Source organism: Patella vulgata, chromosome 4, assembly GCF_932274485.2.
Source record: "Patella vulgata chromosome 4, xgPatVulg1.2, whole genome shotgun sequence".
Classification (NCBI taxonomy): domain Eukaryota; kingdom Metazoa; phylum Mollusca; class Gastropoda; family Patellidae; genus Patella; species Patella vulgata.
The window spans coordinates 15,300,511-15,323,228 of NC_065882.2; the positions used below are offsets into that span (position 1 = coordinate 15,300,511).

The following is a 22,718-nucleotide window of genomic DNA, read 5'->3' on the forward strand; positions in this document are numbered from 1 at the left end:
CCACAATGCACACATCTTTCCAAACTACGAAACTTGATAACTTGGGTCAGAATGAAGTACATGTAATCTGAATGAAATTTTCATTTTACGTTATCTATTTTTGAGCTATTATAGCAAGAATGGTCAGCTCTTTATCTAAATCTTACATAATGTATCTTTAACTAACTATATTGATATGCATAGTCAACCATAAATATAAGTAAAAGGCTGATTGATTAATGCCAACAAATTATTCTGCTAATTGTCGAAAGTATGTGGAAATTGATCAGTAGAAAGTCAGGATTAATTTTAATTAATGAGATGAAAAGAATAATGTAAGCCCTTGTTATAATACCTTGATTATTCCACAGATAAATGTTGATTTAGAGAAAAATAAACATGGTGTTTATAACAATCTAATTATTGTACATTATTTATTGTGGTGATACTCTTAGCACAGGGGCTCACGGTGGCCAAGTTGGTAAGACACTGGATCGCTAGCCTGGAGGTCAGGTGTTCGATCCCTGCATTGGCCGAGAAAGTTCATCCAGATTTTCCGGCGTGGTTGCAGGACGGAGGGCCTGACAAGGACAGCTGCCTAGTCGTTAGAATGGGACGAAAAACCAAGGTCCCGCGTGCTTGTAAAATATCCATTGACAGTTGGAATTCGATATAAGAGTAGGGCGCAGTGCCGCTGTCCAGGCAAAGTTTCCCTTATAGCACATTGTATGGGAGCAAAACCCAATTTCATTTCATTTTCTACTCTTTCAACTTCAATTAAATAGTTGTGTATGGTTCGTCAATGTGGGATACAACCAAGCCCCCAACGTGTGCTTTATATCCCAAGCTTGTATGCAGGCCCATAGCTAGTCCAAAAGTGTTGGTGGGGGGAGGGTTCTGTTGGGTGCACCGATGTACCTACACATGAAGATCTACGGCGAAGGCCACCGTGGACGACGTCCCATCGGAGAAGGGTCTATGGTACTCTCCCCCCAGAACATTTTGGAAAATAGAGTTTACATCTGAGGAGAGGAAATAGGAAAATTTCAATTTTAAGACTGGATTTGCGATATTGGCCTATTATGATATTTTGATATGATTGATTCATTCTGAAAATTTGGGTGACAAATTCGGGGAAATAGCCCCCCCCCCCCCCACACACACACACACACATACACACCTTTGAGATCGGCCCCCTCTGCCTATGCTTATACTTGTCAAACTTGACATATAATACAGATGTAACCTTAGAGCCCTGTTGATAACTCTTTCCATTATAAGGGTCGCAGTTTCGATGGGGATTGTTTGCTTACTTTCCGCCCTTTCAATAAAGCTGAACTCTTGAAACTTATTCACAATTCCAAACCAACTTGGTGCCAACTAAATCCCGTTCCCACAAAGCTCATAACTGAGTTCCCGGATACGTTGCTACCAACCATTATGAAGATTGTGAATCTCAGTCTGGTGTGGTGCCCACTGTTTTTAAAACAGCAATCGGAAAGCCCTTGCTGAAGAAGTCAAATCTGGATATAAATGAACAGAAAAACTACAGGACTGTTTCAAACTTAACGTTTTTGTCTTGAGAAAACAGTCAAACAGCGGCTTATGGAACATTAAAACTATAACGATTTTTTATACAAGTTCCAGTCTGCTTAAAAGCCTTTTCACGGAACAGAAACGGCATTAAATTGTGTTTTGAATGAAATTAACATCAATGTAGATAATGGCAATGTTGCCTTATTGGTTTTACTTGATCTTTCTGCTGCTTTTGACACGCTTGATCCAACTGTATTGATAAACCGTCTCCGTGACGAATTTGGACTAGATGATACTGTGCTGAAGTGGTTTTCATCATATCTCCTAGACAGAAGTCAATCAGTCATTGTGAAAAACAGTCATTCAACATTAGTGACCCTACAATGTGGTGTCCCCCAAGGATCCATTTTGGGTCCTATCTTATTCACGCTCTATACTAGTCAACTTGGACAGATTATAACAAACTTTAGTTATTTCCCATCATATGTATGCCGATGACACCCAGTTACTTGATAGTTTTTCCTCAACAAATCAACCCAATAATCTTCTTAAGAACAATAAAACGTATCTCAAGGATAAAGTCATGGAAGTCTTTTAACAAGTTGAAACTAAATGATGATAAAACGGAAGTTATTCTAATTGACCACCATCAAGAATATCAAAAATAAGAATAGATAACATTCAAGTAGGAAATTCTTTGATCAAACTCTCCAGTGAAGTAAACAAATCTTGGAGTTTATTTAGATAGTAACAACAGCATGATTAGTCATGTGAACCATCTTACTGAAACATGCTACTATCATATGAAGAACATTAGTAGTATCCGTCATCTTCTCACAACTGAAGCCACAGCTACACTTGCTCGCTCGCTAATTTTGTCACGACTAGACTATTGTAACAGTCTCCTGCATCCTGTTAAATCCAGTATAACCCCTGCATTAAAATCATTTCACTGGCTCTGTTTCGCTGAAAGAATTGACTTTAAAATTCTATCTATTGTGTATCGTTGTTTAAATGGAACTGGTCCTGCATACTTGAATGAAATTTTCAGACTTTACCAACCACCAAGAAATCTTAGATCTCAGTCTCAACTTAACTTAGTTGTGCCTACAAGGAAATTGAAATCATTTGGATTCAAGTCCTTAGAAGTTGCAGCTGCAATTAAGTGGGATTCACTACCCGTATCTCTCAAATCTGCCCCGTCACTAACAACATTTAAATAACGTTTAAAGACATATCTGCTTGACAGTTCATACAGATGAACTTAGTTTTGTTAGCCCTTTGAGCAGACACTTTGTTCTGGAGTTTAGCGCAATATAAGAATCCTGATTATAATTATTATTATTATTATTAACTGTCCATAATCTAGCTGGCAATTTAAGATGGCTGAACTTGAGAGATCAGAATACATGTGTTACATTGAAATAAATATATACACGTCAACATGTCAACACGACTGAACATACAATAAGGAAGTGTGTAGTATTTCACAAAGTATAATCAACTGCCAACTAGATCAGGTCAACAAACCAGCCATCCATTATCAGTAAATTCCTGTTTCCACTGGTTCCTTCTGTACCAGAGGATGGTGTGAAGGGATACAAACTGAAATTGGACGTTTGAACCATGCCCACAAGTCACATTTTACAATGTGACGTCACTACAAATTTCGTACCTAAATTTAATTGTTGACGACTTAAAGGGCTGTATTGTCTTTAGATGCGGGAAGGCGGGATTTGGTTAGCGTGTGCGCGCTGTATCATAAGTTCTGTCATTGAGTCAACTGGCGTGGTTTCGATTCCCCAGTTGTACGTGACAAGGAGTAGTGTCGCCTGTCCAACCTCGTGGGTTTTCTCGCGGTCCACCGCCCCCCCCCCCCCCCACTGCTAAAGACTCCTACGCGCAAGCAAATTATTGAAATGAAATTAAACCATGTGTTAGCCCCGAAATTAACTAGTTTGTTTCCAGTGGACGTTAAACCCCATTTCTCTCTCTTTCTCTCTAGTTTCTTATGGGTCAACGTGACGACAAATAATTAGATTATTATTCTATTACAGGCAATTTTCTCTTGGTGTCTAATATCTATAGTTTGGTTTACATATTCCAGAAATAAGTACGAATGCACTATCGACCAGGAACCGAGTATGACGTAATGACATATCAAAAATCCGTCAATTGATGCGCAATTATCAAAGGAACAATTTCCACGTCGATCGTTTTTGAATTTGAGGATTATAAGGCGTTTTTCGAAAACAAAAAAAACTCTAAGAAGATTGGTAACGATGACGTCATACTCCGTTTCTAGTCCATAATGCGGTGATACATGTTTTCTGAGATTTTTGAATACACTATACCAACTAAATATTCCCGGGTACAATTTAATGGATACACAATTACAGGTATGTATTAAACTCAGTAATTGTGTATCCATAAAATTGTTCAATTACTAAATGGCAATCAAGGAAGATAAATATTCCTGAAGTTACTGATTGGGAATCAAAAACCATTACTTCTGTTATTAAATATGATTAGCTGTGAAGTATAACAATCTAAAACTTGAAGATGATAATGAAAACCTAGCGGGCATAGCATTGTATTTCAGGAAAACCACGTTAGGACATTTTCAAACAATTTGTGTGTGTGTGAGAGAGAGAGATGGGTTTAACGTCCACTCGACATAAACTAGGTCATATGGTTTAATTTTATTTCAATAATTCGCTTGCGTGTAGGGGTCTTTAGCAGTGGGAGGAAACCGGAGGACCCGGAGAAAACTCACGAGGGGTTGGACAGGCGATCCTACTCCTTGTCACGTACTCCTTGTCACGTACAACCGGGGAATCGAAACCACGCCAGTTGACTCAATGGCACACTTTATTATTCAGCGCGCACACGCTAACCATTCAGCCATTCAGCCATCCACCCCATCCCCACCCCCTCCCCTCCCAAATAGTTGCGTCATACACAATACCGTGCTGTAATACATGTCTTCTACGTCAGTATACACATGAGGGAATTCCCAAGCACAGTGTATGGCTCAATGGGTAAGGCGCTAGCTCACTTACCAGGAGGTCCAGGGTTCGACCCCGGTGTTTTTTCTCCTCGTCAGTGGTGCATGACGGAGGACGTAGCAACAGAAGCGTCTAGTCATTCGGATGGGAAGAATTGGCGTGCACGTAAAAGAACCCTTGACAGTTGGAATTCGATATAAGAGTAAACCGTATAGTCCCGCTATCCGGGCAAAGTTTCCCTCATAGCACACTGTAAGGTGTATGCCCCAGTCGGGGCAGATAAATAGGACGTAGGACCTTAAATCCCATTTCATTCCTAGAAGTAATGTGATACAATATAAGAGCACACAAATCAAATGTGGATTCAGAAAAATACAAAACACGGTTTTCAATTTCTTCCATCAGAACAATGGATTATACAGTGTGATTTCTCTGTATATGGACCCACGATAATACTTCAGACATCATGTGAAATTTATGTGTTAAGTTTTAAATTCATTTCTGAATCAAGTTATCTCATCAGTGTTTTCCCATCTTTCAAAATATACTATTCAAAAAAAGTAGGGGATATTTGATTTTTAAGTGTTATTAGAGTCACCTAATGAAACTGACGAAGAAACAAATGACAAAATGAAATGAAGTTCACATTCATCGATTTATTCCAAATGATCGTTAGACTAAGTAAGGCACAGACTGACCATTATAAGGGTAAAATGATACCCGGGGTCAAACAGCAAAGTTACCACAGCATCACAACCAAGTCAGTAACGGGTAAATCCTCCTCTGTTTGCCAAACAAGCATTGATCCGACGTGGCATACTCCTAATGAGACGTCTAAGGTCATTTTGGTCCAGATTGTCCCATTCCTGTTGCAACGCAGCAGCAAGTTCTTGGACATTGGCAGGACGTTGTTGACGTTGACGTAACCTCTGTCCAAGCATGTCCCAGACATGCTCGATGGGGGAGAGGTCGGGACTCAGTGCTGGCCAAGGTAATGTGATGATGTTCTGTTGTTGGAGGTAACCTGTAACGATCCTGGCCCTGTGACATCTTGCGTTGTCATCCTGGAAGATGACACGGCGGCCATGACGTCGTGCGAACGGCACAACATGGACTGTCAAGATGTTGTCCCGGTAGTACTGGCCTGTAACACGCCCTGCAACAACATGTAAAGCCGTTCTTCCAGCAACAGTGATGCCTCCCCACACCATAACAGAACCACCCCCAAATCGATCATGTCTGATGACGTTAACGTCTTGGAAGCGCTCGTTTCGACGACGCCACACCCTCCTACGTCTGTCCAAAAAATCAACAGTGAACCTTGACTCATCTGAAAACATCACATTGCTCCAGCGTCGATTATCCCAGTGTTGACGATCCCTACACCAACGACATCTTGCCTGAATGTGATGATCTCTCAAACAAGGGATCACGCGAGGACGTCGGGCGCGAATGTGACCCCTATGCAGTCGATACCGAATCGTCTGGCCACTCACTCTCACACCAGTGTCTGTTTGAAGACGAGCGCTGATCTGATTTGCTGTGATGACACGATTTCTCAAGGCCAAGGTACGGATAAATCGATCCTGGGCTTGAGTTGTCGCCCTTGGTCGACCTGAGCGTGGTCTGTCCTGTACAGATTGTGTATCACGGTATCTGGACCATAGCCTGCTTATGACAGACTGAGAAACATTCATCGTCCGCGCCACAACCGCCTGTGTTGTGCCGATCTGTAGCATGCCAAGGGCACGTAACCTTTCATTTTGGGTAAGCCGACGCATATCAAAATTTGTTTTCTGGTCACTAAAACAATTAAACTGATGTTTCCCCCTGGAATTCAATGCCACAATGACTGTAACATTCAAAGTCAGAGTCGTGCAAATCTTGGGTTGGACCCCCATAATGATCCCAAGCATCACCTGCATTCCATGCGGTAGCTATTGGTGCGTTTGGGCGTCACATGTAACTGGAAATGTTTCTTCTGTTAGGTTCTATAGTGACTTTTTTCGTAGTCATTTGCATATTTTAGTATTATGCCCCCAAAATCAAATATCCCCTACTTTTTTTGAATAGTATATGTTAACAAGCGATATCAGATGTTCTAGATAAACCAATAAACACAGTAGCTTTATATAAAACAGGCTTTATTTTGGTTGGGGTCATGGTGTAAAGGGGGAAGGTCAAGAAATAACAAAAAAGTAACAGTTTTTGGTCTGGAGTCAAAACATACAATGAAAATATACAAAGATAGATTTCAGATAAAAATAGAATTAAATTATAATTACAATAAAATATCATATAAATAATACTAGCGTGTCAAAGGATCGGTGTCCCAATGTACTTTTCTTCCATTATTGTATTTAACAAATTGTACCTAGAAGGAATACCAGTCCAAAAATGGTCTGATTCCTATCAGTATTTGTTAACATTCGGCATCCATTACAGATGATATTATGGTACAGTCTATCAATCTGATTAAAATACAGATCTATATTTCGTTTCGTTTTTTATACTTTTGATGGCCTACACTACATGAAGATCTGACAAGTTGTAGCGATAGTCGCGTCAGAGGTCATACGAGCGGCTTTTGACCCTATGACGTCAGACATTGATTAACCAATCAGCATTGATGTTACTAGTGGATTACCCACAGTTCCGTGCAAAACACGCCTAAAGCTCTCGCCGTAACATACTGTTTCATTGGCTAATAGCTCACATCATTCAGAACACGTCAATGATAACAACTCTTCCAGATCCCAGTGTAGTAAAGACAAGTAAAACGAAATTTTGAACTATATAAATGAAACGAAATAAGATCTGTGTTTTAATCAGATTGACAGTCAACATAAACTATCGAAATCTATGATTTTCACTGAAATCTATTGAAGAGTCTCTTTATAATCCTATTGATACCAAACCGGAAGATTATCTACCCTTGATATTAAATTTTGAGTTTCTTTTCCTTATTTGATTACACTTAAGTCGTGAAAAATTAGATATTATCCGAAAAATACGAACATTGGAAATGTCGATCCGATCAGGGACTTTTATAAATGAAATGTTGACAGATATCAGGTTATAACAACAATAATATTGATAATATTAATAATAAATAATATTATGGATAAAACGATAGAAAAATAGTGTAATGTGCCGAACACAATATCAATCTTTAAAATACATTAATTTTAAATCACAGAAAATGTGCACCTGCATGGTATAAATTATCAATGCACGTGTTAATTGGTGATGTCACATGATAAACGACAGAACACGAATTACATATATATCTACAGTATTTTTCCTTTTTTTTCGTAAAATATCGAAATGTTAACAATAACAAAATTTACACGGATAACAAAAAAAAAAAAAAATGTTTAAGATGCATTATGTAAGCTTAAGACACTGATAATGATAAATGAATATATTGAAAATGTCAGTCCAAGCTAGAACTCTTTTTCTGAGCGAAGTTATGAATATTGAAGTTTTGGCAAGAAAAAGTGTAAATAGTCTCGATTCTAAATTTTCTATTTTAACGTTTAACGAAGATATGGCAAATATTTCCTAATCCACTTAATATCTCATCCATCCGATAGTATAGAGGGTTGATTATGGGTTTGCAATGTGAATAAATGTCTATATAATAATTCATATAACATTTTAAGTCCAAAAATGCCTGCAATAGGCCGATTTAACTCTTACATAATGCATCTTTAACTATTATAGACAGGTTAAAGATAATATCCATTATATAATTGATTTGAAAAAAAAAATAATTAAAATGGTTTTAAAATAGACGCCATTTTTGTTTCATCTACATGTTGTTCCAATTGGGTCAGGACCGTCAGTGTTTTATTTAAGCAGCAATTTTCAAATATGTGAGCAGGAGAGGCTTAGAATTAGCATAATAAAAAATAATTCTCAATATGAGAGTATAGTTTTCATGTTCATTAGAAATACAACAATATGGTATTTCAGGGGAGTAATTTGTATCCCAAAAACCCACGATGACAATAATGTCAGCATCCATAGCGATTTAGGATTCAAATTAAAGTAGCAATAAGAGAAGTTAAAAGCCATCATCGTGCCATTAGTCATGACAATTTTTGAATTTGTTAGCAGCAACCCTAGCATGTAAATTCGTTGTTTATCTCTCGATAACTTCAGGGACTGTAAATAAACATCACTTTGGTTGCTAGCTAATACAAGAACTTGTATTTGTGAAATATGGCGGCTTGTAAAATACAGTAAGATCGCGATGATTGAAGTTTATTTAGAACAATATGGCCACTTTAAGGTATTTGTGAACCGGAAACTGATTGTATACACTTGGTAATCTACATTTGGCGATGTTCCCTTAGCAACGCTCTTCAAAAAGGCCCAAGGCATGTTTGTTCTTGAGACAACTACAATTCATGAAACGGGCGTCTCAATTCCAAGATGGCTGCGATGACGCCATATCCGGTTCCTGGTTCATAATACTATAATAGTACTTTTTAACTTGCGCTCAGTTTACTACATAAAGATTCTTGGAAAGTCAAAAAAGGAAAAATTTACACCTCCAAGGCGAAATAGAACACGAATATTTACATTAACATTAATAGAACTCTAACATTGGTTTTAGAAACAGTCAAAATTTACAAAACAATACAAGTTAAAGATGATAGAAGGTTAAGGCGAACATATTTGGAAGAATCTTCGTGGGTAATAAATTGAGCATTTAAGACTCGTCGCTACTATGATCGCCCACTTCAGCATATTAATATTTCACAACAGATCCACAGTTTCTGTTCAGACACATTCTCGTTATAAATACTATTTTACATTTAAATAGCGATTGAACTTAAAGGAAAGCTGATGTCACAACATTGGGAAAATAAAACCTTAAAAAAAACAGACACTGTCCGAAAAATGCAAATGACGATCAGCACCTTTAAGAATTTTGACAATGTGCGTGTGACAGAAAAATAACCCGAATACACAATAAAAAAATCATTTACTTTCAGAAATCAGCATCTACAACTGAGACGCTTATCCCATGAATGAAAATATATGCCTTACTTTTACTTAAGAAAAATCTTCCTATTACACTTTGAAACAAAACATGCAATTTGTTAATAATATGCTGAAAGATGCATATTGTTCTTTGGATATGCCTTCAGATTTGTAATTGAATACGTTCAATAAATACAGAAGCTATTTCGTTTCATTCTATTTTTAATTCCATACTTTTAAACATTTTTATTTCTAGTGGGCGAGGATGGGATATATTCGAAGGTATGAAAACGAAACGAAATAGGCTTCTGTATTTATTCCGATTGAATTCACGCGAACTATAAAAAGAATAAAAGAGATAAAGACATGTAATACAGCAATCAAACCAACGTGATTTTGAACACTGTATAAATTAAAATGTTGAGGGAGAAACTTAGTATTATTCGGCTAGCGCTTTAAGTTTCATCGGAACATCACCAGGCCTTTAATGCGCATTCTTTGTTAACAATAAAAGAGCAGTTATATATACACACTTGTCTTATATATTACATTAAATAATATCAATATGGCCTGAAGAGGTTCAAGAGAACTGAAAACGTTAGCCATAAACATGTGTTTATTTCTTTTTTCAACGTAATTTTATATATATTTCTCTGGGAGTAATTCAAAGAAACTTTTTTATGTGTATACATATAGCTATATAATATATATAATTTTATTATCTCTTTCGCTTTTTTAATTTTGGTAAATTTTCAAGGGATTTGTTTTGTTTGACTCTATGTCATCAGGAAGTTTACGTTTGGAATTGAAGAGTGGGCGAACTGTTGGGTTTTCAACGCATTTGACGTCAAACGTGTTTTATTATTTTGATAGAAAATACACTCGGCAATCGCTTATTGTGTGTTCCTCATAAAGTAGTCCAACTCTGTTAAAAACACACTCGACAGCTTTGAGGTGTGAAGTACACATCACTTATTACTTGTCGTCCGCTTGATTCATAATTTAGCAGATTGCATGGTAATGGGGTACTTTAATTTATTTTCTAATCGACAGGAAAATTAATTAATCTTAATGTTAAAATGTGTGGGGGTCATCTGACATTCAGAATTGCCTATCTCTTAAAGTTACATTTAATAACAGATACATTTTAAGATTTTAAGTATCGAAGTTTTAATGGCTGTATCGTTGTTGTTGTTAGTGTTTAACGTCCGCTTCAACAGAAAGTGATATCGCAGACAAGTGGAGTAAACCCATGAGGTTGAGAAGGCGCCCCCATCTCCAAGCCACATACGCGCACACCAGTGACCGAAACAACAACCATAAGCCAGAGGTGACCGGCAAGCTAGAGGTCGAATCGCGGCACTCTAGACCACTAGCCCCCCCCCCTCCCAATGGCTGTATCACAACTTCCTGATAAATATAATGCAACAACAAGCAGGTGGGCAATGCGATGTCGACAGTGACTTTAAATCTATTTTTAGAAGCACTCTCACCACCTTGTCGAAATTACCTTGACAGTTAGAAATCTTATTTTATGAAACAATATTTTTATACAGGATATCTGAATGGGATTGTGGAACAGGCTTAGTCTATTTAAACCTCTCTCCATTTAAAATTCGATTAAAATTGCCATTACAGAACAACGCATGGCATATGACGTCTTCATTATCCAACCAAGCTGGTAACGAAAAGTAGGATGTTCAACTCCCATTTCATTTTGTCAAATTCTAAGTCAGGAATATCAAAACAATTTGATGACAGAGGTTGGCTTGGTGTATAATATTTCGAATTATGTTGAAAATTAAATTGAACTGGGTATTAATTTGATCTCATAATGTCGGCTTCAGCATAAATTCGACCCACAACCGCTGCGTGGAATCGCAATTAAACCTGGAATTTTGTGCTATCGCGAACGTACAGTCGTTCCGATGGAACCGAGGTCCCGTGTACACATTTGCATGATGTAAACGAACCATTGCCCGGGCAAAATTTCCTGCATAGCACACTGTATGGCGTATGCCCATCGTCATTAGCCCAGAAGGACGTTAAACTCCATTTCATTTTATTTTGTATACTATCATATACAAGAAAGATCGAACGCAACTGGTAAATCGAACAGCACGATCGGATCGTTCGAACCACGACATCGTTGCATCGATTAATAGTCTTGCGTTAGAATTATGTCCGCCGCTATGCAATAAGCCAATGGTCGTTGTGTGTGTGTGTGGGGGGGGGGGGGGGGTATGAAATGAACCCATTATCAAACAAATTATCGATCATACTAGTGACTTAAAATTAGACCAAAGCCGAATTTCATTTGATTTATGACAATCGAAAACAATGGATAACGAGATAATTTCATAATCCCCATCCGCTTTTCGCATGAGTAATAGTGGACACCGGGAGAGGATTGAGGTTATTAGACGGTCCTGTTAAGGCCTAGATACAATATAATGGTTTTTAGGTCGTACCTAAGTAAGTTTTAAGGCTGTTCAGACATGCTTTTGTAGTGTAAATATCCCTTGATGATGTGTCGCTATTAGGCAACAATCAAGAGCATCACGTATCTGTCCGAATAACATTAAAAATGCCTTAGGCGTTGCAGGGCCATCGTTAGAAAGTATGACGAATTGGTTTTTGTCGTCTTGATGTCAAGGTTGCTAAGAATCGCCTGACTCTTCTTCTGGTAATTTGATGATAGGTATTGGGTGAATGGCGGCAGGTTGTGAGACGACAGCACGTGGTCGCGCACTCTCATCACCCCACGTGACTCGTCGCTCCTCCTCTTCGCCCTCGAATTCCTCCTCTTCTATGCTATCTTGTGGTGACAATCGACGAACCGAACTCGCACTACTGTCACTTCCCAAACTTGTACTACGCGTTTCCGGTGCCAAACGATCACGTCTTCTATCCTGACCAAACAAGGGGTCTGTGTGTTTCCGGTGTAACCGATGTCTGTTATGAAGTCGAGGCGACTTGCGTACACCAAGTCTTGTGCATGGCTCACGTGGAGGCTCTGTGCGAATAAAATCGTTAAATATTCTGTTCGTTTTCTCGTCTATACTATAATCTCGCGTTAAATACCGATCACGTGATCCCCTAGAATGGGATTTAAAAAATCTACTGAACACAAACATTTTACTGGGGGCTGTATTATCTTCAAAACTGTCACCAGAGGGCAGATCGGAACGCGAATCTGTTTCCGGTTCATTAATAGATTCGTAAACACGCACGGCTTGTCGACTGTATTCTCGCCTCTTTTTTGAAGCAGTCCGAACATTACGACGATCAAAATGATTGGGATTTCCATTACGTTTTCCGACTGACTTCTGAGCAGATTCGTCCACGGCGTCACGTGGTGGAGAACTGCGATTCATTGAACCGTTGGGAGGCGACGTCTTTTTTTCGCCATCTACGGAATCTTTAGTAGATTGTTGAGTTTCTAGCGATTTGTATCCGCTGTCAGCTTTCATTTGTTGCAGTCGATGTTGACTTTCCGTAGTACTGTCCGTATTGTCCGTCGTTGATTCAAATGACGTCGTAGTCACCTCGTATCGACTTGTATCCGATATTTCACCGTCCGTTTCAACACTATCAAAACTATTTTCACCGCTTGTTTGATTGGGACCGGCTTTTTGCAATCGACGGGTTAGAATATTTCTATAATTCTGCCTCCTATTTTCTTGATTCGGCGGATGAAGTAAGTTATTTACGCCCTTGTTGGATCTTTCCCACTGGATCCCACTATCTAACTGATCACTTACACCCGTGTCACTAGGCGGCTCTGTATTGGATTCAAATGACGTAGTATAAGGAGTCGCATGATCGCGGTCTGGGGATTCCTCCGGTGACGTCATATTTTCCATTCGAATTGTGTCACTGCATTCTTCTTCTTCCTCTAGTGTTGTTCGCAAACTCCACAATTCACGATATTTTTGTGTCCCGTTTAACGTTTCTGTATCGTCACTTTCGTCCGGCATGACGCCTTCTAAATCTAGGTCACCGAGATATTCTATATGTTCTTCGTTTAATTTCTCTAAACTTCCGGTATCGTTGTATCTCACTTTACAAAAGAATGGCGAATCACGTTCCGATATGACGTCATAGTCAGCACTATACACCGAGCCCTTGGAGAACTCAGTGATTTTGAGAACGTCATAATCCGCGACGTCTTCATAACTTTTAACCTTTCTAGTTTCTCGATAAAGTTTATTTTGAGTTGGGCTTACGGTTTCTAGGCTATGGGAATATGGCGGCTTCTGTCCAACGATAGTTCGCCGTAAATTGTGAGGCGGCATCGGTCGAAATTCTCGTCTTATTTCGTACAAGTCCCCTCTATATTCTCCTAACTTAGGCGAATACTGATGAATTTCCACAGAAACTTGCGTTTTGATTGGTTTGTTTATGAGTAATGGCGACCCCTGTGTGACGTGTGTGGGAGTAGGCGGGTCTCTGGCAATGACTGACAAGGAATGCCGATGTCGTTCGGGTAAACCTTTATTTATGCACGATTCTATTCCATTAAAAGAACCGTTTAATGCGGGAGTACCCAGGGAATATTGACGAGGAATGGAGACTTTAGCTATTTTAGAACGTTTCAGGTGATGAAAATCTCCCTCTGTATACCTGAAAATAAAATGTATCGATTAAAACACGGTATTATTAAAACTGAAAGTATCAGTTCGAGTTCGATGCAGAACAAATTTATTAATAAACTCCGATAATAACAACCTTATCAGTTCGCTAAATAAAAAAATTTGGGTGGCAAGAAGTGGGTGATAAGAAACGATGACTCAACGGTGCCGGACGGAGGAATTTGTAAGAGGGCATAAGGATGTTGTACGTAGCACGTACGAAAACATACTTGGTGAATGGGCAGATACAATTAACGCCATTTAATTCGCTCTGAAAGGTGCGATAACTCCGAGAAAATGAAAATGCCCGCCTCCGTATTAATAAAACTCACCTTCTAAATTTTCTAAGAGGATGATTTGGATTAGATTGTGTTTGTGGAGGGAGGTTTTGAAGTTGAAAGGATACTCTACGCGCGCCATTATGACTCTGACCTTCTTCTGAAAACGAAACAGGAGAACCGCCTTCTTGTTCGGATGTTCTGTCTTTTAGAGGCCCTGAAAATAATAAAGTAGGTATGCCTATAATTTATTGTCTTTTTTCTAGAAACTCATTAGGAACATCTACAGCAAAATCCCAAACAGACACTAAACAAAATGTCCCTCTAAATGTATAAAACTGTAAATATTTACGCCCCCCTTATGGCACCCTCGACGGCTTCATAAGTCCGGTAGGTGTAGAAAAGTAGAACGTTAAACCATTTCATATCATTGTTTATCAACTGGCGTGGTTTCGAATCCCCGGTTGTACGTGACAAGGAGTAGGGTCGCCTGTCCAACCTCGTGGGTTTTCGCCCGGTCCTCCGGTTTCCTCCCACTGCTAAAGACCCCTACGCGCAAGTGAATTATTGAAATAAAATTAAACCATATGTTAGTCCCGAAATGACCTAGTTTGTGTCGAGTGGACGTTAAACCCCATTTCTCTCTCTCTATCATTGTTTATTCTACAATAACGTCCACAGCAAAATATACAGCATACAACCAATGCCACTCTAAATATATATAATTGTAGGACTCGATATTATATAGTGAGAATCTACGCTCCACTCACAGCACACTGCCTGGAGTATGCCTGTATTCATTAGTCCAGAAGGTGTAGAACATTATGAAGTTAAACCCTATTCCATTTCAGCTCATTTACTGTTGTTGGTCTGTTTTTCAGTAAAGGGCTCGGAATTTAAAGTAGCAATACATTTATCAATTTATATAAACGAACAGAAATCCCTGAATATTATTATGGTCATTTACACAGTTATTGCCTTTTACAAATCTTTACATTTCTCAAATAAAGTGTTTGAAAACTCTAATTCTTAAATTGGTTAGCTACCAAAATTACGCTTGTCTACACCAAGGGATAAAGAATGGGCTATTTTTTAAGAATATTGCAATTATCGGGGTTTAAACAATTAGAATTTAAAAATTAATATACACATTCAGGAATAAAGATAAAAATGATTAATGACATATCAATCTCTCTGGCTTACACAGTTTAATTGCCTCTTGTCTTTCGGATGGTACAAAAAACCGAAGTCCCGTGTACACATTGGCGTGCACGTAATTGTACCCTTGACAGTTGGAATTCGACAGGGCAGAATTTCTATCGTTTGTGGGGAATTTTACTGTGTTATGCTACTTGTGACAATGGACGACTGGCTTACCCTTTTCATATTCTGAACAGTGTTTTAACGATTCTGGAATTTCATCAACTAACGAAACTTTATCTTGACCCTTTTCACAAGAAAAATTGTTTCTGAAATGAAAGACGTGTAAAAACATTTTATTAGTTAAATAATATAGTATGTCCTGATGTGGACGGGGATGCCTGGGGACAGATCCAGAGATGGAAATGCCAAATAACAGACCCAGAGATAGAGATGCCAGAGGATAGACCCATGGGAGGAGATGCCAGTTAACGGACCCACAAAAAGTGAGTATCGGGGGATGGATTCAGAGAAGGGATTGCTGAAGGCGGTTTCTTTTTTTTTTATCTAAACGGCGGTGCAGAATTTATCTAGGGTGGATTAGGCGTTGCTTACCGGGAATTTGTATAAGGACCAACCTTTGTTCTGTGTATCTTCTTGGACTAACTGGTGGCCCGTCTAACGAAGCACTGCTGTGATCTGAGAAAACGTCGGAGTTGATAGTTTCGTATCTCTGAAGTGGGGGGAATCTTCGATCGAATGGTTGGTCTCTTTCAAATGCTGAATATCTGAAATTTACAAATAAAACCCAATAAACTCAAGTCAAATATAAGTTGAGTATGGAACTGACTCATTAGACCCTGCGTCCCATGTTCGATTCCGGTGTTGGCCGAGGAATTTCACTGAGATTTCAAGACCAGGTTTCTCCTTGTTGCAGAACGGAGGGCCAACATCCTCTAGTATTTGGTTGGTACGAAAATCCGAGGTCTACTCGATGGAGCGCATCTAAATGAACCCTAGTAATCCACTCAAGTGTAGGCGGAAACGCCACTGTCCGGGAAAAATTTTCCTCAATAGCCCACTGAATCAAACAAGAAGGACGTTAAACCCCATTTCATTTTATTTCACAACCAGAGACACGATTATCTGTCTCGATTAAACCCGAGAATGAATAATTCAATTAATGAACATCACGACCATGACCTAATGTTTCGCCTACGACTCCTTTAGTGGTTAAAGTCACCTTTTCAACAAAAGTTCAAACCTTCGTATCTATTTCCTGTCCGCGATATACTGATTGCAAGCCTGTTTCCATTTGACGTCACGGGTGATTTTTATCGCTGCGTTTTTTAGCGATAATTGAGATTGACAGTTGGATATCATTTAGCAATCCATTACAATAATCAACATGTCACGCTACAACTACTGCCTCCTACACTAATGCATCTTTTGATTCATTGCGCATTTTAGAAAACCACGACTTGACTTATTGGGCTACACGGTGAGCTTTCGACCTATTTTGCCCACTGCTTTTGACTCATAATATTTTTATTGATGGAGTGTTAATCTCACACTGGAGTTTATTAATTGGTTGTGTTGTTAAAAGTTACTAAACGCAAATCTGATTTCATTTTAGGTTTTCATAACGATAGCAATTTCAATAATATGAGTTCAGATTTTCATCTGACATATATCCTATCTCCATTTGAATTACGAACCGTAAAATGACGTATGTAACTTTTACGTCATATTTTAAAAACCGTAAAGGTCACCAAACTCATCTAAAAAATAATACCACATAAGTGGTGTGCAAAAAGGTGGGGGGGGGGGGTAAAGGCGACGAGCATCCATTTCAGCGGGACATCCTCTTAAAGAGTGTAATTTAAATCAGTTTTTTGCAATTTAAAATTATCGTTAACTTTGTTGTACACACCGCCCTACTTAATTTAAATAAAGAGTTTATTTTATCTGTTTTAAGATATTTAAAATAAAATAAAACCAAGTACGAACAATCCAAACCATAAGACAGAATTCGAAGTCCTAAAAAACGTCATAACCCTATTTAAAATGTCTTATACTGTTATATTTAGGAGTTCTAGATCCTGTAAATGAATCTATGGTGCCTACAATCTAGGAATTGTACCCAATCTCACAACCAAACCTCTGCACGCCATTGTAAACGAATGCAACTTAATTCTGGGTACAATTTGAAAATTATATTCACCTCAAACCCTTGTACCTTGATGAAACCTTGGCTGTAACAGCACAAAGGGGGTGGGGTGGGGTGGGGTGGGGTGGGGTGGAACTACATTCGTATATCATGAGATCAAGAGAAGCAATTAGTAGTCGCAGACGTAGTCCATGCGGGGCCTATCACCATTGATTTCCCCATTGATTATAATGTTAATTCTGACCTCTGTGCTCGGCTCCAAATTTGTCCCAAATATTTGCTGGACTAAAAGGTTTTCACTACAGATAAAACAACCTCTGGTTTTATCACTCAATACTACATTCTACAGTAGATATCGCGTGAGTGATAAACTTCATAATCTACTGCGAAAAGAACTACATTTTTTTTATTTTCAAAGAACAATTCATTTTTTATTGAAAGTAACCTCTTTTTATATTAAAAATGAACTATTTTTATTTAATTGACCTTGATGGAATAGTGGGTCAGTATAAAGGACTTTGCAATGGTTGAATTGCTGTCAAAAATTGATGTATCACTACGCCGTAATATAACCAGGTCCAGTAAAAGTGAAATCTATAGCAAAGAATTATATTTATTTATTTGTGCACGTAAGAAAGGATTGGGTGATAAAAAAATCTCCTACTCGTCTTTTTTGATATAAAAAAATATCAAATCTCGTCGTTAAAGTAAAAAAAAAATAACCTCTGTAAAGTCTCGGTTTTTTTTTATTTTATCGACTTATGTTGATATTTTTGATATAAAAAAAGACAAGTATAAGACTATCTATATGTGTTTGCTCTAAAGTATTATGACCTTTAGACTTGATTACATCTTGACATAACACAGAATTACAGTCCATTCCACGTACTGTATAACGAACCAGCATGCGATAGAGCAAGAACTGGCCATGCCTTAGCTTCAAAGTCTGTATTACTTGTAGACACGATTATAACTTGACATAGAACAGAATTGTAGGTCGTTGAACCAGCATGGGCTTTTGTATAGCTATCGACACGATGCGAAAATATTATTTTTCGGGAATATCAAATTTTCCACGACTTCATCCATGCTAAATTAAGAAAGCAAAATCAAAATAACAATAGTACTACGCGGATTGGAATCAATCGAATTAAAAATGAGACCCATCAATCGACCGCAGCGAAACGCATACGTGGCACTGGCCTGTGTTGATTATGACCCATATATCGTCTCCAGTAAATGCCAAACAAAATTGCACCATTTTAGAGCAGTATTCCTTTTAGAGTTTCAACATAATAATGTAGTTTGCAACGAAATGCCCCCGACCCGACCCCTCCCACCTCCTTACATGACACAGAGACTTTGAAATATAGAATGTACAAAATAATTAAAAAAGATTCAATTAATTAAACACTTGTTTTGCTTCGCTGGCATTTTATGTCGCGCCCCAAGAAGCCATTTTTAAATCTTTAATACTAATATGTTTGTCTCATCGTCTTTCCGTACGTCTACTTTACACAGCAAGTGTCACTGGGTTAGTTCTTGACGTGTTAAATGGAAAGCTAAAAATTAAGATGACATTTAACTGTCCACGAAAACCAACAGAGATGTTAAGTTTTATTGAATATGTCACTATTCCCCGATTGGTTATTGTGACTGAACGTAATTTCCAATTTAGCCAGACACCATTTTCATGGTTAATAAACTATAATACATACTTATGGAAAACAGCAACTAATTTATTTGGGCGTCGTTTCGAAACGTTATCAATCTAATACAGTAATACGTTGAGAGAATACTCTTCGAGACGTCGCCCAAAATAAATAAGTAGCTGTTTATCCATAAGTATGTGCTATAGTTTATTGTTCTGTCCAGTTACTAAGTGTGGGGATCACGTGGCTAAGTGGGTAAGACGCTAGCTCGCTAGTCTGGAGGTCGGGTGTTCGATCCCTGCATTGGCCGAGAAAGTTCATCCAGATTTTCTGGCGTGGTTCTCCCTTGTCAGTGATGCAGGACGGAGGGGCTGACAAGGAAAGCTGTCTAGTCGTTCGGATGGGACGAAAAACCGAGGTCCCGTGTACACATTGGCGTGCACGTAAAAGATCCCTTGGCAGTTGGAATTCGATATAAGAGTAGGCCGGAGTGCCGCTGTCCGGGCAAAATTTCCCTCATAGCACACTGTATGGCGTATGCCCGTCTTCATTAGCCCAGGTTAGGAGCAGAAACGTAGGACGTTAAACTCCATTTCATTTCATTTCATAGTTACTAAGTGTAGGATAAAGCATGAGACCGAGGTTATGCTGGGGAAAGAAAGACTGAAGATAATAACCCGAGAAAAAGAAAAACCGAGGCCTGCAGGCCGAGGGTTTTCTGTCGAGGGTTTTTTTCTGAAGATTTTCTTCCCCAGCATAACCGAAGTCGAGGACTTTATCTTGCTTATAAACCGTCTATGTTTACATGTACACTAAATGAGAATATGCCAGAATTCCCATAAGAAAAACCTTAGATCATGTTTTCTTATGGAGAAAAAAAAACCAACCCTGGAAGAATAACCTGTTACAGGTTTAAAGAAAAACTTTCAGAAGAATAACCCCAAATTCCCCTCGACTTTCAGACCTCAAGTTATTCTGGGCATAGAATATACCCCAAAGATCAAAGAGATTTACCGTTACAGGTTTATAAATGCCTCTTAAAGATTATTTCCATGGTTGTTCGGTTCGCTAATGTCCCATTGTTCTTCCAGTGACATTCAGAGTTTCGGTAATGCATGTCCTGGTTGTGCGACTCAAATTTAGGGCCTAGTAATGACAATTGTGAGAAATAAAGACCTTCTATGTAAAAACAGATGACATAAATTCAAATTCGAATTAATACAAATGAAATGGGGTTTAAGGTCGTTCTGTTCTGCTCCGACTGGGCTAATGAAGACGGTCATACGCCATATAGTGTGCTATGTGGGAATTTTTGACCAGACAGCCGTCTATACGCTTATATCAAATCTCAACTTCCACGGGGTCTCGGTTTTTCGTCCCATCCAAACGACTATACGCTGTTCCTTGCCAGGTTCTCGGTCCTGTGCCACTGACAAGGAGGAACTACGCCGGAAAATCACGATGAACTTTCTCGGCCAACGCAGGAATCGACCATGGGACAGCGAGCCAACGTCTTACGCACTGATCCTCCGTGGCTCCCCGATAAATAGGGCGATAAGTTATCAGAGATAACTTAAAATTTAAGCAAAAATTAATTTCAATTTCACTGTTTGATTGGATGCTCATTATGAAATGGGTTCCTAGGGCTGTGACCCCCATTAGGTCCATCTCTCCACTTCACTGGACCCTTAACAATCAACAATGCATTTAGTAAACACATTATAGTCTAATTTTTATTCAGATAAATCTATTCTAAATTACGTTTTGATCATTTAAAGTTTACATTGTTTTTTTGTAGATTTCACAAGTCATCCTTACGTGTTGACGAATCATACCAGTCTAGTCGCCGAGACGTGTTGTGTCTACTTGTAAATAATAACATAATAACAACGGACTTTACATGTCCAACAGTGTCAAGTCGTTCGGATGGGATGCAAAATACCATAGTATCATTTACACGTTAGCGTGCACGTAAAATAAGCCGTGACAGTTGGAATTCAAAATCAGGATAGGCTGTAGTGGCGCTGTCCAGACACAATTTCCTTCATAGTACACAGTGAGGCGTATTCCCGTCTTCATTAGCTACCAAGTCCCATTTCATTTCTTTACCCTTGAAGTCCAACTGACATCTATCTTTTAAAGCTAAAGTCTGTAAACATTTCTTCACGTCGCGAACGGTCTTTTTTATTTATCGATTAAGCTTTTACGTTTTGGAATAAACTCCCACGATCTATTAAAGATGCATTATGTAAGATTTAGATAAAGAGTTGCCCGTTATACTAGTTCATAAATAGATAATGAAAACATGATTATTTTTAAAAATTCATTGAAATTATTTTAATTTGAGCAACGTTATAAGTGTTTGAAAGTTTGACAAGATATAACGCGGATTGTTAATTATCGTAGCAACAGTACTTGCCAATCGAGTCTAAGTCTCGATTATCCATTTTATCGTTAAATTATGGAGAGATGATTAAAAGTTTGTCATGTGAATAAATGTCTAAATATTAATTTATATAACATTTGAAGCCAAAATAATAACATGCAATAGGCCGTTTTAGCTCTTACATAATGCACCTTTAAACGCAATCTATTGGCTGAATTGTTAAAGATGTTTTAAAATTGTTTAAAAGCTCATGAAAGCGCCTTTTTTTATCTTATGGTCGTTTTATTTACATAAACACCATTTCATTTCATTTCATTCATCATAAAGCAAACCCATAATTTGTACATACAGTCTTTTAAATATAAAACACATTCCAGAGCTGACCCCGTTAACGCTGTTTGTTGCGTTTACTTTTGTATTGATGCTGTGGGAGTGACTCACATTCGTCCACCGTAAACACTTCACAATTACTAGATTTTGTCTTTACGCCTGTGTCAAATAATCAACAAAATAAAAGTAAAGCAATTTGCTTCATCTAGGAGTACTTATAAAATGCAATTCATGTTCCAATACTGTTTACGTCATTCGGAAGAAAACAATAACTACTGACGTCATCACTTTGTGTTCACATTCTTATGGAGTCTGTAAATACTTGAAATAGAGTGTTAACGATTGGATATTGATCGAGACATGAGCGCACTTTGCTTTGTGCCTGATAAGAGATTTCCAAACAGCTTATGTCATCCAAATCTATATGGAAATAACAAGAAAGAGGGCGTCGGTGGCATGAAATTATTTTGTTTGGAAATGTTTTGCTCTGATTTTCTTTCACGATAACATTCTCAATCCAATTGACATTTTGTTGATCAAAATCGATTTGAGACCAGAATTCCCAACAGGTGAATCTTATTGGTTGATGGTGACATCATAGTTACCAGAT

At 38.3% G+C, this 22,718-nt stretch overlaps 2 protein-coding genes across 2 annotated transcripts in view; both read right to left on the reverse strand.

The window, feature by feature from the left end:
• LOC126818650 (protein FAM221B) overlaps positions 1-22,718 on the reverse strand; it is a 107,377-nt gene that overhangs the window by 22,162 nt on the left and 62,497 nt on the right. The window lies entirely within an intron of this gene.
• The window catches only part of LOC126818591 (uncharacterized), a 71,671-nt gene continuing 55,602 nt past the window's right edge, over positions 6,650-22,718 (reverse strand). The window contains exons 3-6 of the mRNA XM_050546063.2: positions 16,209-16,358; positions 15,808-15,899; positions 14,485-14,647; positions 6,650-14,144 (exon numbers count right to left, since the gene is read on the reverse strand). Coding sequence (XP_050402020.1) covers positions 12,179-14,144; positions 14,485-14,647; positions 15,808-15,899; positions 16,209-16,358 — 2,371 coding nt within the window. The 3' untranslated portion in view covers positions 6,650-12,178. The remainder of the gene's footprint in view (positions 14,145-14,484; positions 14,648-15,807; positions 15,900-16,208; positions 16,359-22,718) is intronic.